This window comes from Terrapene carolina, unplaced genomic scaffold, assembly GCF_002925995.2.
Source record: "Terrapene carolina triunguis isolate 2854851 unplaced genomic scaffold, T_m_triunguis-2.0 Scaffold62, whole genome shotgun sequence".
Lineage (NCBI taxonomy): Eukaryota > Metazoa > Chordata > Testudines > Emydidae > Terrapene > Terrapene triunguis.
The window spans coordinates 1,298,613-1,309,480 of NW_020664413.1; the positions used below are offsets into that span (position 1 = coordinate 1,298,613).

At 57.5% G+C, this 10,868-nt stretch overlaps 1 protein-coding gene across 1 annotated transcript in view; it reads right to left on the reverse strand.

Moving 5' to 3' along the window:
- The window catches only part of PNKD (PNKD metallo-beta-lactamase domain containing), a 25,966-nt gene that overhangs the window by 7,909 nt on the left and 7,189 nt on the right, over positions 1–10,868 (reverse strand). Inside the window, exons 2-3 of the mRNA XM_026647728.2 lie at positions 4,278–4,393; positions 3,417–3,717 (exon numbers count right to left, since the gene is read on the reverse strand). Coding sequence (XP_026503513.1) covers positions 3,417–3,717; positions 4,278–4,393 — 417 coding nt within the window. The remainder of the gene's footprint in view (positions 1–3,416; positions 3,718–4,277; positions 4,394–10,868) is intronic.

The following is a 10,868-nucleotide window of genomic DNA, read 5'->3' on the forward strand; positions in this document are numbered from 1 at the left end:
CCCCCCCCCCGCTGCTCCACACTCCGTGCAAAGGAATTGCCCCCAGATCCCACAGCTGCCCCAGGTGTGATGGGCGAGACTCGAACCCGTGACTGCCATAGGGCTGAGTAGCCCATGCCCGGCCAGCCTGGCAGGATGCAAACCCAGGGCTCCGCATGGCAGTCCAGATCCCTCCCAGCCCCTGGCGGGGGGCCGGCCCCACCCCATTGCTACAGGAATCCCCAGGGAAGCTGTAGCTTAGCAATGTAAGAACGGCCAGACTGGGGCAGAGCAATCGTCCATCTCACCCAGGATCCTGTCTCTGACCACTGCCGGTGCCAGGTGCTTCAGAGGGAATGAACAGACCAGGGCAATGAGTGGGTGAGCCACCCCCTGTCCTCCACTCCCAGCTTTTCACAGTCAGAGGCTTAAGGACACCCAGAGCAGGGGCTGCGTCCTTGACCATCTTGGCTAATAGCCACTGATGGACCCACCCGCCAGGAACTTATCTAGCTCTTTTTTGAACCCAGTTAGTTTTGGCCTTCACAACATCCCCTGGCAAGGAGTTCCACAGGCTGACTGGGCGTTGTGTGAAAGCACTTCCTTATGTTTGTTTTAAACCTGCTGCCGGTTAATTTCATCGGGTGACCCCTGGTTCTTGTGTTATGTGAAGGGGTAAATAACACGTCCCTAGTCACTTTCTCCACACCAGTCATGATTTTATAGACCTCCCTCATATCCCCCCCTCAGTCATCTTTTCCCTAAACCGAACAGTGCCAGACTTTTTAATCTCTCCTCACACGGAAGCTGTTCCATCCCCCTACTCGTTTCTGTTGCTCTTCTCTGACCTTTTCCCACTTCCAATCTATCTTTCTTGAGATAAGGCGACCTGAACTGCACCGTATTCAAGGTGTGCACGTACCATGGATTTATATAGAGGCAATAGGATATTTTCTGTCTCATTATCTAGCCCTTTCCTAATAGTTCCTAACATTCTGTTTGAGTTTTTGACGGCCGCTGCACACTGAGCAGATGTTTCCACAGAACTATCCCCAATGACCCCCAGATCTCTTTCTTGAGAGGTAACAGCTAATTTAGACCCCAGCATTTTCTACATACAGTTGGGATTACTTTTCCCCGTGTGCTTGACGGTGCCCTTTTTCAGCATTGCATTTCATCTGCCGGTGCGTGGCCCAGTTTGGCGAGATCCCTTTGTCGCTCCTCGCTCACAGTCAGCTCTGGGCTTAACGATCTTGAATCATTGTGTATCGGCTGTAAATTTTGCCACCTCACTTTCGTCTTCAGCTTCGCCGAGCCATTTCCTGCCCCCGGCGCTTTTTACGGCACACACTGTTTAACCAGCGACACTGAGCTTGGGAGCCAGCCAGACAACCTCTGGGTCAGGCCCCCTTTTCTGGAGGGGGAGGGGGGATGCTGCTGACCCTCCGTGAGCCCAGATTCCACCCGTGCAGATGCAGCTGTTCATAAGCCTGGGGCTGTTCTGTGATCAGAGGCAGATCCACACCCAGCTCCAGGCTGGGGCTTCGAGGTGAAAGTGACCAGAGCAGAGAATCTCATCTCTCTGCACCAAGAGGCCTCTAACCCTGAGCTCCCATGGGGGGCTGGGAGCCCCCCCACACCCCAGAAGTCATTCTATACAGGCCAATGGTCCTGCCACTCGCTTCCAAAGCATCCTAGGCCACCCCGATCTGGCTGGGGAGCGGAGCGGCTCACGCACTGGCTCCTTCCCTAGATGGGCAGGGGGGAGGGCTATTTTAGAGTCAGTCCTGTCCTGCTGGTGGCCCATTCGCAGCTGGGGGCTCTGGGAAGGCTCCCCCGTGCCCAGCGCAGACCCTGCACTGGGAGAAGCAGTCATTTCCATGCAGCAGCTGCTCTTCCTTTGTCTCTGCCGCATTTCCCCTTCTCCTCCCACTGCTTCCTGCCAGCCCCAAGGGCAGGTCTCCCTCCAAGTTCATTCCCCAGGATTCATTGCTCTTGGCGCTAAGTGAGTTCCAGGCACTGAGGAGTTAAAAAGAACCAAGGCCAACGTAGTAGCAATCTGCATGCTGGCTGATCTCCCACATGCTGGGTAGCAGGCAGCGCAAGTTTGAACAAGATTCCAGAGAAGCCCCCCCCCCGCTCCGCCTGCCCAGGGGACGTCCCCGGAGTGACTCAGCCCTGCTCCCAGGTGGCTCTGTAACGGGTTTGGAGCCTGGCATGTCCTGGCAGCGTGCACAGGGGGCAGCTGCTCTCAGGGAGGGCGCAGCAGGCACCACTTGTGGGCACAGATCCAACCGGCTGGGCGCACCAGAGTGGAGCCAGCAGTTGGTTTGTATTGACCATTGGGCAAAGCGTCCCCTATGTCAGAGACGGGGCCACCGAGGGGCTGACGCACCAGCTGCTGCTGTCTCCCGTCGCTAGGACTGGCCATGACGGGGTTAAAAGGGGCAGCCAAGTTCTCTGTAAAGCAGGTTGTAATGAGACAGTGCATGCACCGCTGCCCTCTGCTGGCTGGATTCAGAACTGCTCATCTGTGTCATGGGCCCTGTAGCGCTACGATCTTAAGGGGATTCTCCTTCGCGCTGTGCAGCTGGGGGAGCAGCGTCCCACCCCACTTGCGAAGTTCTGAGTGGCTACAGCGTGGGGCTTGGAGACAGGCATGGAGCCTTGGTCCTACCCCAGCCCCGTGGTCCCATGCTCCCTATCACCCCACTGCAACTTGGGGGGAGGGAGGGGCCAATGCCTGAGCACAGCGAAGTGACGGGGTGCGGCTGGGTGTGCACACAGTCACTGAGGGCAGTTCCATTGGTGGAGGGGTATTTTAGGAGTTGGGATTCCCGCGCCCCTCCCCCAAACAAGGGAGTGCTGCATTTCCTTTCTGTGGCCTCCCCCGCCTCCTCCGTGCTGCATCTCTCACTGTTCGTTCTCTCTCACTCTCCTCCCCCTCCTACCAGCCTCACACACGCAGCTCTCTCTCTCTCTCTCTCAGGGGTTTAGCCTTTCACCCATCACCATGGTATCCGGGCACCTTCCCTGCAAAATCAATAGCAGCCGAGTCCCCAGCGGGCTCCATGGAGTCTCTGGCACCCACCCGGCCGCGGAACAAACAGGCGGGACCACAAAGGGCTCGCAGCCTCAGGCAGCAGGAAGGAGGGGGCTGGGCCGGTGGCTGCGGGGGGCCTCTGAAGAGCAGGGCAGCGAGGGGGCGAGAGGCACCGATTGCAGCAAGGCTGGGGGCCTGATCTTCCTTGTCTGATGCCCCCCCTTCACTGCTGCCCCCCGACGCCAGGGAGGGTGGGACAGGCAGCCCAGCCGGCAAAGGTCGGTGCTGCTGCCAAAATCCGGCAGATCCTCAGGATACAGAGAAGACAGTTGGGAGAGGAGGGTGGGCAGGAAGAGGGGGCACAGAGAGAGGCTCAGGCACTACCAGTGGTCACCCCAGAGTGGCACCGCGGCTATGGGATGGTGAAAGGGGGCGGGTCCCATCTCCCCACCCCTCAGCGTCAGAGACCCCCGCGCGTCTCAGTGGATCGATCCCCCGGTCAATTTCACGCGCCGGAGGGCGGGGCGCTGGTCCCCGTGGGGCGGGAGAGCGCCCCCGCCGGGGCAGGGGAGGAGTTCTCACCTGCACGGCCAGCGGGTCTGAGGGGTCGATGGCGGCAGCAGTGCTGGAGTGGGTGTCGATGACCAGGTAGCTGTAGTTGTTGGATAACACAGGGATCGGCAGGATCTTTACCCCTGAGGTAACAGAGCAGACAGACAAGCAGCTGAGAAAGGGGGTCTGAGCCAGAGCCTCAAACCCCAGGCAGCCCCGAGTGTCCAGGGACCAACCAGCTCAGACTCTGACCCTGCAACATTTGTCCCGATCCGGACTCGGGCCAAGGCAGCGGAATTGGAGAGTTTGCTCAGACGAGGCCCAAGTTACTGCTGGAGCCGCTCACGAGATTCGGGGTCTGTCAGCGCCTCGTGCTAAGTTAGATCCCCAGACCCCGGCCCAACCCGAACCTGGATCCATGTGCTAGCGTAACCACTCTTCATCCCCCCGTGATGGAACCCGGTCCCTTCAGTGCTAAAAGCACAAGGCTCTGCCGCCGGAGCTAAAGGAGGAACTCCACTAGCTGGCAGCTGTAGTAGACTGTTACCCTCTCATGCACCTGCTGCTAGAGGGGGCTAGAGACTCACTCTCTCAGGCGGCGTGCTACCTTGGCACTCCGGTCTGGGCCCCGGACTTGTGGGATGAGTGAGAACGGGCTCCAGAAGCGGGGTGGGGGGCAGCCCCGGAAGCAGCTAGGACTCACCGTTGAACATCACGGGCTGGGGGATCGAGTGGCCATGTGGATACCGCTCCCGGGCTTTCTTCATCTGCCGCTTGTAGAAGAGGTAGCCCAGCTTGGTGCGGGCGTACAGGCTGTACCTGGGGAGAGGACAAGAGTGAGACGGGTCTCCCTTCCACTGTCACAGGGGCCCAGCAACTCAGCTGCTCTCCCTGCCCTTTTTGGGGTAGGGGACAGATGTGCTGCAGAGCAACCTAGGGTGCCATTAGATAGCATCCCCCTCCTCCCCCCCGAGAAAGGGGGGAGAGACAGGAAAGCATCAGGGTCTGGATTTCCCCCCTTTCCAAGAGACGGCAGCAAAAGCTTTTAGACCAATCTCTTCCTACTGTCACAGGCAGCCCGTGGAGAGGTGGCCAGGCCGGCGGCTTTGTCCGCCGAGCAGTGGCCAGACACCAGAGATGGGGATGGGAGCCCAAGGACCGGGAAGCCAGGACACAGGTTATCTCACAGCTCTGACGCAGGCCAGGTCGGATGCAGGAGAGCAGCTCGACGTCAGTTAGGGAGGGGATTTAAGACCTTTCTAGCCCAGCGAAAGCTCCAGCGTAGAGGCGGCGATACTGCCCAACAACGCTTCTGCCGGCAGAGCTTAGTTCATCCGCCGAACCAGCGCAAGATACGCCAGCAAAACCAGCACCGTCACCAGCATGAGCCGTGTCTGCACGCGGCGGGTTCACTGGGACAGCGATCCCTGCAGTCACAGTGCAGGCCCATATCGCTGGCCCTGTCTGTCCCCCCAAGGCGACCCTCTTCTGGCGTACACCGGCACACAGATTCCCTCCGCCGCCCGGGGCCAAACTCCCAACAGCCAGACCATCAATAGCAGCTGCAGGCGCGATGAGAACCAGGGGGTCAGCTCCTGAGAGGGCGTAAATCAGCGTAATCCCCTTGCTGTCAATGGAGCTCCGACCATTTGCGCCAGCTGGGGACCCTGGCCCCAGGCTGTTAACCTCAGTTTTCCCCTCTGCAAAATGGGGCTAATGAGGCTTCACCCACCCTTGCCTCTCTGCCGCCTGAGAAGCACGGCTTTGACCGCCAGCACTACCAGCGCCCTGGGATCGGCGCAGGCCCAGCCCGTCCGCCTGGCTTCCATGATCACACCCGCTCTGCATGCGGGGCGGCGGGAGGGCAGCATTTGTAGCAGGAGCATCAACAAGAAGCCCCCCTCCTATCCCCCTCCCAAAGGCAAACTAGCCAGAGCCCTTCGCCCATCTCAGCCGGGGCATGGCCAGACACACACGGGGCTGCACCTTTCAGCATCCAAACTCCACACAGAGATGATCTCACCAGCGGGGCCAGGTTCCCCAGAGAGGCGCTCTGGCAGGGGCACCACTTACAGAAGGATTTCCAAGTCAATGGAACAGCATGGACTAAGCAAACAGGGGAACAAGACACCTCCAGGTGACTCTGCAGGGGGGTGCTCCCAAGTGGGGGCAGATGGTCCTGTTACTGGGGGACAGTTTGGGTAGGAGCCAGGGGAGCTGAATCTCCCTGCATTGCGCTGGAGAGGCGCATGGCAGGGCTGACGAGACAGAGCGGGGGCTGATCTGTGTTACTGAGAACGCCCTGGGCTGGCAAATGCCGAACTGGCTTTCAGGTGCCCCTTGCAACACGGTGGAGGGGGCAGGAGCGAGGGGCACTGGCAGAGCCGGGCATGGAAGCGTCAGAACAGCACCCAGCTGCCCCAAGCCGGCTCTCCCCCGCCCCTGAAGGCGCAGCGCCAGATGTGAGACAGGCCAGGGCTCCTTGGCACGCTGGCCAGGTTTGTGAGAAAGGAGCTTTGCCCTTCCCCCACCATCCACAATAATCTTCCAGCTTATCCGGGAGCTCTGGGCCCCGGGCATCAGAAAGTCACAGCTGCTGGAGCGCCGACCTGCACCCCCCCCCCCCCCCGCCCGGAGGAAGGGTTCTGCGCTGGGTTCTGAGCGACGCCCCGTGGGCACCCCGGAGAGCTGCTGTCAACGGGCTTTAGGGTGACCAGACAGCAAGGGTGAAAAATCAGGACGGGGGTCAGGGGGTAATAGGATCCTATATAAGAAAAAGACCCCAAAATCGGGACAGTCCCTATAAAATCGGGACATCTGGTCACCCTAACGGGCTTCCCAAGCAGGGGTGGGAGCTGGCAGATGTGTCAATGAGTCCGCCCAGGACACAGCGTGTGAGGCCAGGTTCAGGAAGCGAGCTCAGTGCCTGGGGGCGGGGGGAGGGGTTAAGTTGGGGAGACTACCCCCCCCCCAGCCCCTAGCAAGCAGGGCCAACTCAGGGGCTCGGCTTTCATAGCACACGAGCCCCCAGCATCTGGAAAACCGGCCTGCAGGGAAACTCCAGTGAGCAGCTGCTGGTTAATGGCCCTGGAGGGGCCTGGAGAAGGAATGGGGTGTGTGTGTTGGGGCGGGGGGGGGGGGGGGGGTGCTTTCACTGCTCCTGGGCTCACCCCCCCCGGGAATTCTTTTGGTTTCTCTCCAAAGATACAAGAGCAAGCAAACATCCTGGCCCAGGGCGGGGGGGTGGGGAGGAGTTGGGTGTAGTGGGTCACAGCAAGGACTGGTTCTATTCCCAGTTCTGGGAGGGGAATGGGGTCTAGAGGGGAAGGGAAGGTGAGGGTTGGGAAATCAGGACTCCTGGGTTCTGTTCCCAGGTCGGGGAGGGGAGTGGGGTCTAATGGTTTAGAGCAGCGAGGTCTGGGAGCCAGGACTCCTGGGTTCTCTCCCTGGCTCTCTTACTCTTTGACCGTAAGCAAGCCCTGATGCCTCAGGCCACACACCGTTACCACCGTCATGTATTTCGCTGGGGGAGGCTGCAGTCAGCTACACTGGTAGAAGCGCAGTGTTGCCGACAGCGCATTGCTGGCACCTCCTCCCTGGGGTAGATCTGGCCTCAGGGTCCCGTCTGTACAAGGGACATCACAGGGCAGACGTGCCGGGCGTGGGTCGCTCACGGCCGCAAAGCGCTTTGAGACACTCCAGGGGGAGGCGCTGACACGCCATGCATTCGAGTAGCAACCTGCCTGGCCCACGGCATTGAGCAGGGCTCAGCCGAACCCCTGCACGCCTCTGGCAGAGAGACAATGCCTGCAAGCAGGGGAAGCAGGCCCGGACCCCAGCACCACGCTCCTGGCAGTAGCAGCCACTGGCACCGGGCATTCCGGGTGGCAAGACCTGCCAGCCGGGGGTTGGGCACCTGAGCAGGGGCTGGAGATCAGCAGGCCAGGGGCTTTGAGGTCTTTAGCGTAAGAGCTTTCAGCTGCTCCTAGACCAGTGCAGGGAGAGCAGCCCCCCCAGAGCTGTTAGGGAGGGAGAGGGAGGGGCACGCTCCCCACCCCCAGTCAGGCTTCCACACTGGTTTCTCTCCACTAATTGCACCAGCCATCCCAGTGATCATGAAACCTCCAGTTCCCTCTGCCAGGGCCCCAGCCCCGTGGTTTTAAAAGAGGGAAGTAAGCTGGAGTAGCATTAACCCGTTCAGCTTTAACTTGTATTTGCCTTGCTATACGGTGTATGTATGTGTGTGGGGATGGGAGGCTGGGGGGCAGTGGGGAAGGGTGACAATTTCTGCCAGGAGCCCAGAGGCAGCACCTAATTTGCACACATAACAACAACAAGAGTTTACAGCTCTCTAGCACCGCCCCCAGCTGCGGGTCTGGAGGCACTTGGGGAAACTGAGGCACGGGGCAGGGACGCGACACTCAGGGTTGCATATGGAATGCCTGGCCGGGGGCTGGTAGCCAGGGGGTCCTGACTCAGGCCCCTCTGCTCTAACCACTAGTCACTCCCACAGCCAGGGCAGCAACTTCCCTGTCCCCACATCAGCTCCCAGCAAGGAGCTCAAAGCACCCCGCAATAGTGTTGGTAACTGGGGGAGAAGGGGAGGTGACAAGGCACAGCCTCCCCCCGGCCCCCTGCACTCAGCCCCTCCAGCCACACCTCTAGGGGATTCCCAGCTCAGCAGGGGAGCATTCAGCTCCAGCTGGATTCTCTAGCCAGCTGCAAGCCCCTCCTTCTTACCCCACTGAGGAGCCGGGTCCAGGGAAGGAGGCCTTGGAGCTGCGGCTCGGGAATCAGGACTCCTGGGTTCCATGTCTTTGCTCTAGGTCTGTTGGAGCAGGGACTAGAATCAGGACTCCTGGGTTCCGTCCCCAGCTTTGGGCAAATCCCTCTGTGGGAATCCCTGGGCTCCTCCGTACCATGGGGGCAATGACAGCGACCCCCCCTGCCGGGGTGGGCATGTGGCTTCTGAGAGCCTGACGCCGCAGGTGCTGGAGATGGGACCCTACTGGGCCTTGGGGCGGGATCACATGAGGCCGGACAGACAAGAAACCCCAGAAGATGCTGGGCCTGGGGAGGAGCAGACCCTGGGGAACCACGCTGGTCACAAACCCCGCCTTCAAAGGAGACAATGCCGCCCTTCAATTAAAGTTGAACCCATGTCAGGCCCCCGGCTCTCACCCCCCACGGGAGCGGGTGTGTGGGCAGTGCCTCTCGTGGGGGGCAGAGAACGGCCACAGTGAAACAAACAGCAGCAGTTTCCGAGGCCGGACTGGACTCTGAGCCCGTTCTCCCCTGCTGACCCCATGACTCTGGTGTGGGCTCTGGCCCAGACAGCCCCAGCTGAGGAGTGCATGGCTGTCACGTGGACATTGCTGGGCAGCGGGGTGAGCATGTGAAGGGGGGGCGGGGTGTGGACAGTTACAACATCTCCCCCGGCAGAGATCAGCTCAGAGCCCAGGTCCCTCGAGCTCGGTATCTTGTCCCCGCGATCAGCCTGTGCAAAAATATTCCAGCCAGAATCACCACCCTGGACAACAGGGGCATAACCTCAATGGAAGCGCCTGCTGAGCCCTGGGGCCGTTACTGGCCGGCCAGAAAGGGCAATTCCAAAAAGGATTGGACTTAAGCCCTTGATCTCGGCAGCAGTTCCGAGGCAGTATGTAAAAAACAAAACAAAACTGGCTTTTGTTGGGTTGAAATTTCCCCAACTTTGGATATTTTTCCAGCAACAACAAACAGCTGCCACAGCAGGACAAACGCTGCAGAACAACAACAAATGAAAGCTCACTTTGAGGTTTAAAACTTGCCACGAAGCTTACAACCCCCCCGCCCCGGCTCTCCCCCCCACGCAGGCTAGAGACAGCTGCTTTTCATACAAAGATGCTTCCATAAGCAACCCAAACACTGCAGCACTGAGAACAAGGAAATGAAACTGACTCCACGGGCTACCGCTGGCCAAGCCAGCAATCAGTAAGACAGCCAAAAATCAGCAGGGGAGAGCAACTGGATGAACACACAGAAAAAAAAAACCCTCGGCTCTAATTACTGATGGTGTCGATAAGGTAAGCCAGGAGGTTGGTTTCCAACACAGTGTTCCCCAACAGGCCTTCATCGAACTGGAGAATGGCTGGATTATGGGTAAATGGGACGGTCAATAACTACTTGAAAGGTAGTTTCATGCATGCTCCACATTTACCCAAATCCCCATGCCAATGTTAGTGGTTGTAGAACGTTTTCCTGTTTTTTAAAAACCACTTCTCCCTCCCATCCCCCACCCCACGGCTGTCTGAAAGACCCACAGAAAACCGGAAAGAAAACTAACAGATTATACAGCCAGACACGGCATACGCAAAGTAAACAAACTGCCAGGCCGGGGGAAGGTAGGATTATCAGTCTAGCCCAGCCTCCACCAGTATAGAAGCTTCAGCGGAAGCAGGACAAAAGCCCCATAACTGACAGCTACGAAATATTTGCTAGGCAAAGTCAGACTAGAAATGAGACTTTTTTTTTTTTTTTTTTAGCAGGGAGGGTCATTAACCGTTGGAACAATTCACCAAGGATCGTGGTGCATTCACCATCACTGGAACGGTTTTAATTAGGGCTGTCGATTAAATCACAGTTAACTCACAATTAACTCAAAAAAATTGATCATGATTAATTGCACTGTTAATAGAATCCCAGTTGAATATTATTAAATATTTTGGATGTTTTTCTACATTTTTCAATATATTGATTTCTATTGCAACACAGAATACAAAGTATACAGGGCTCATTTAATATTTTTGATTACAAATATTTGCACTGTAAAAATGATAAAATAAATAGTATTTTTCAATTCACCTCATACAAGCACTGTAGTGCGATCTCTGTTGTGAAAGTGTAACTTACAAATGTAGATTTTTTTGTGTTACATAAAACTTTAGCGCCTACAAGTCCACTCAGTCTTACTTCTTGTTCAGCCAATTGCTCAGACAAACAAGTTTGTTTACATTGACGGGAGATAACGCTGCCTGCTTCTTGTTTACAATGTCACCTGAAAGTGAGAACGGCATTCGCATGGCACTTTTGTAGCCGGCATTGCAAGGTATTTACGTGCCAGATATGCTAAACATTCGTATGCCCCTTCATGCTTTGGCCACCATTCCAGAGAACATGGTTCCATGGTGATGATACTCATTAAAAAAGTAAAAAGAACAGGAGTACTTGTGGCACCTTAGAGACTAACAAATTTATTAGAGCATAAGCTTTCGTGGGCTACAACCCACTTCTTCGGATGCATCCGAAGAAGTGG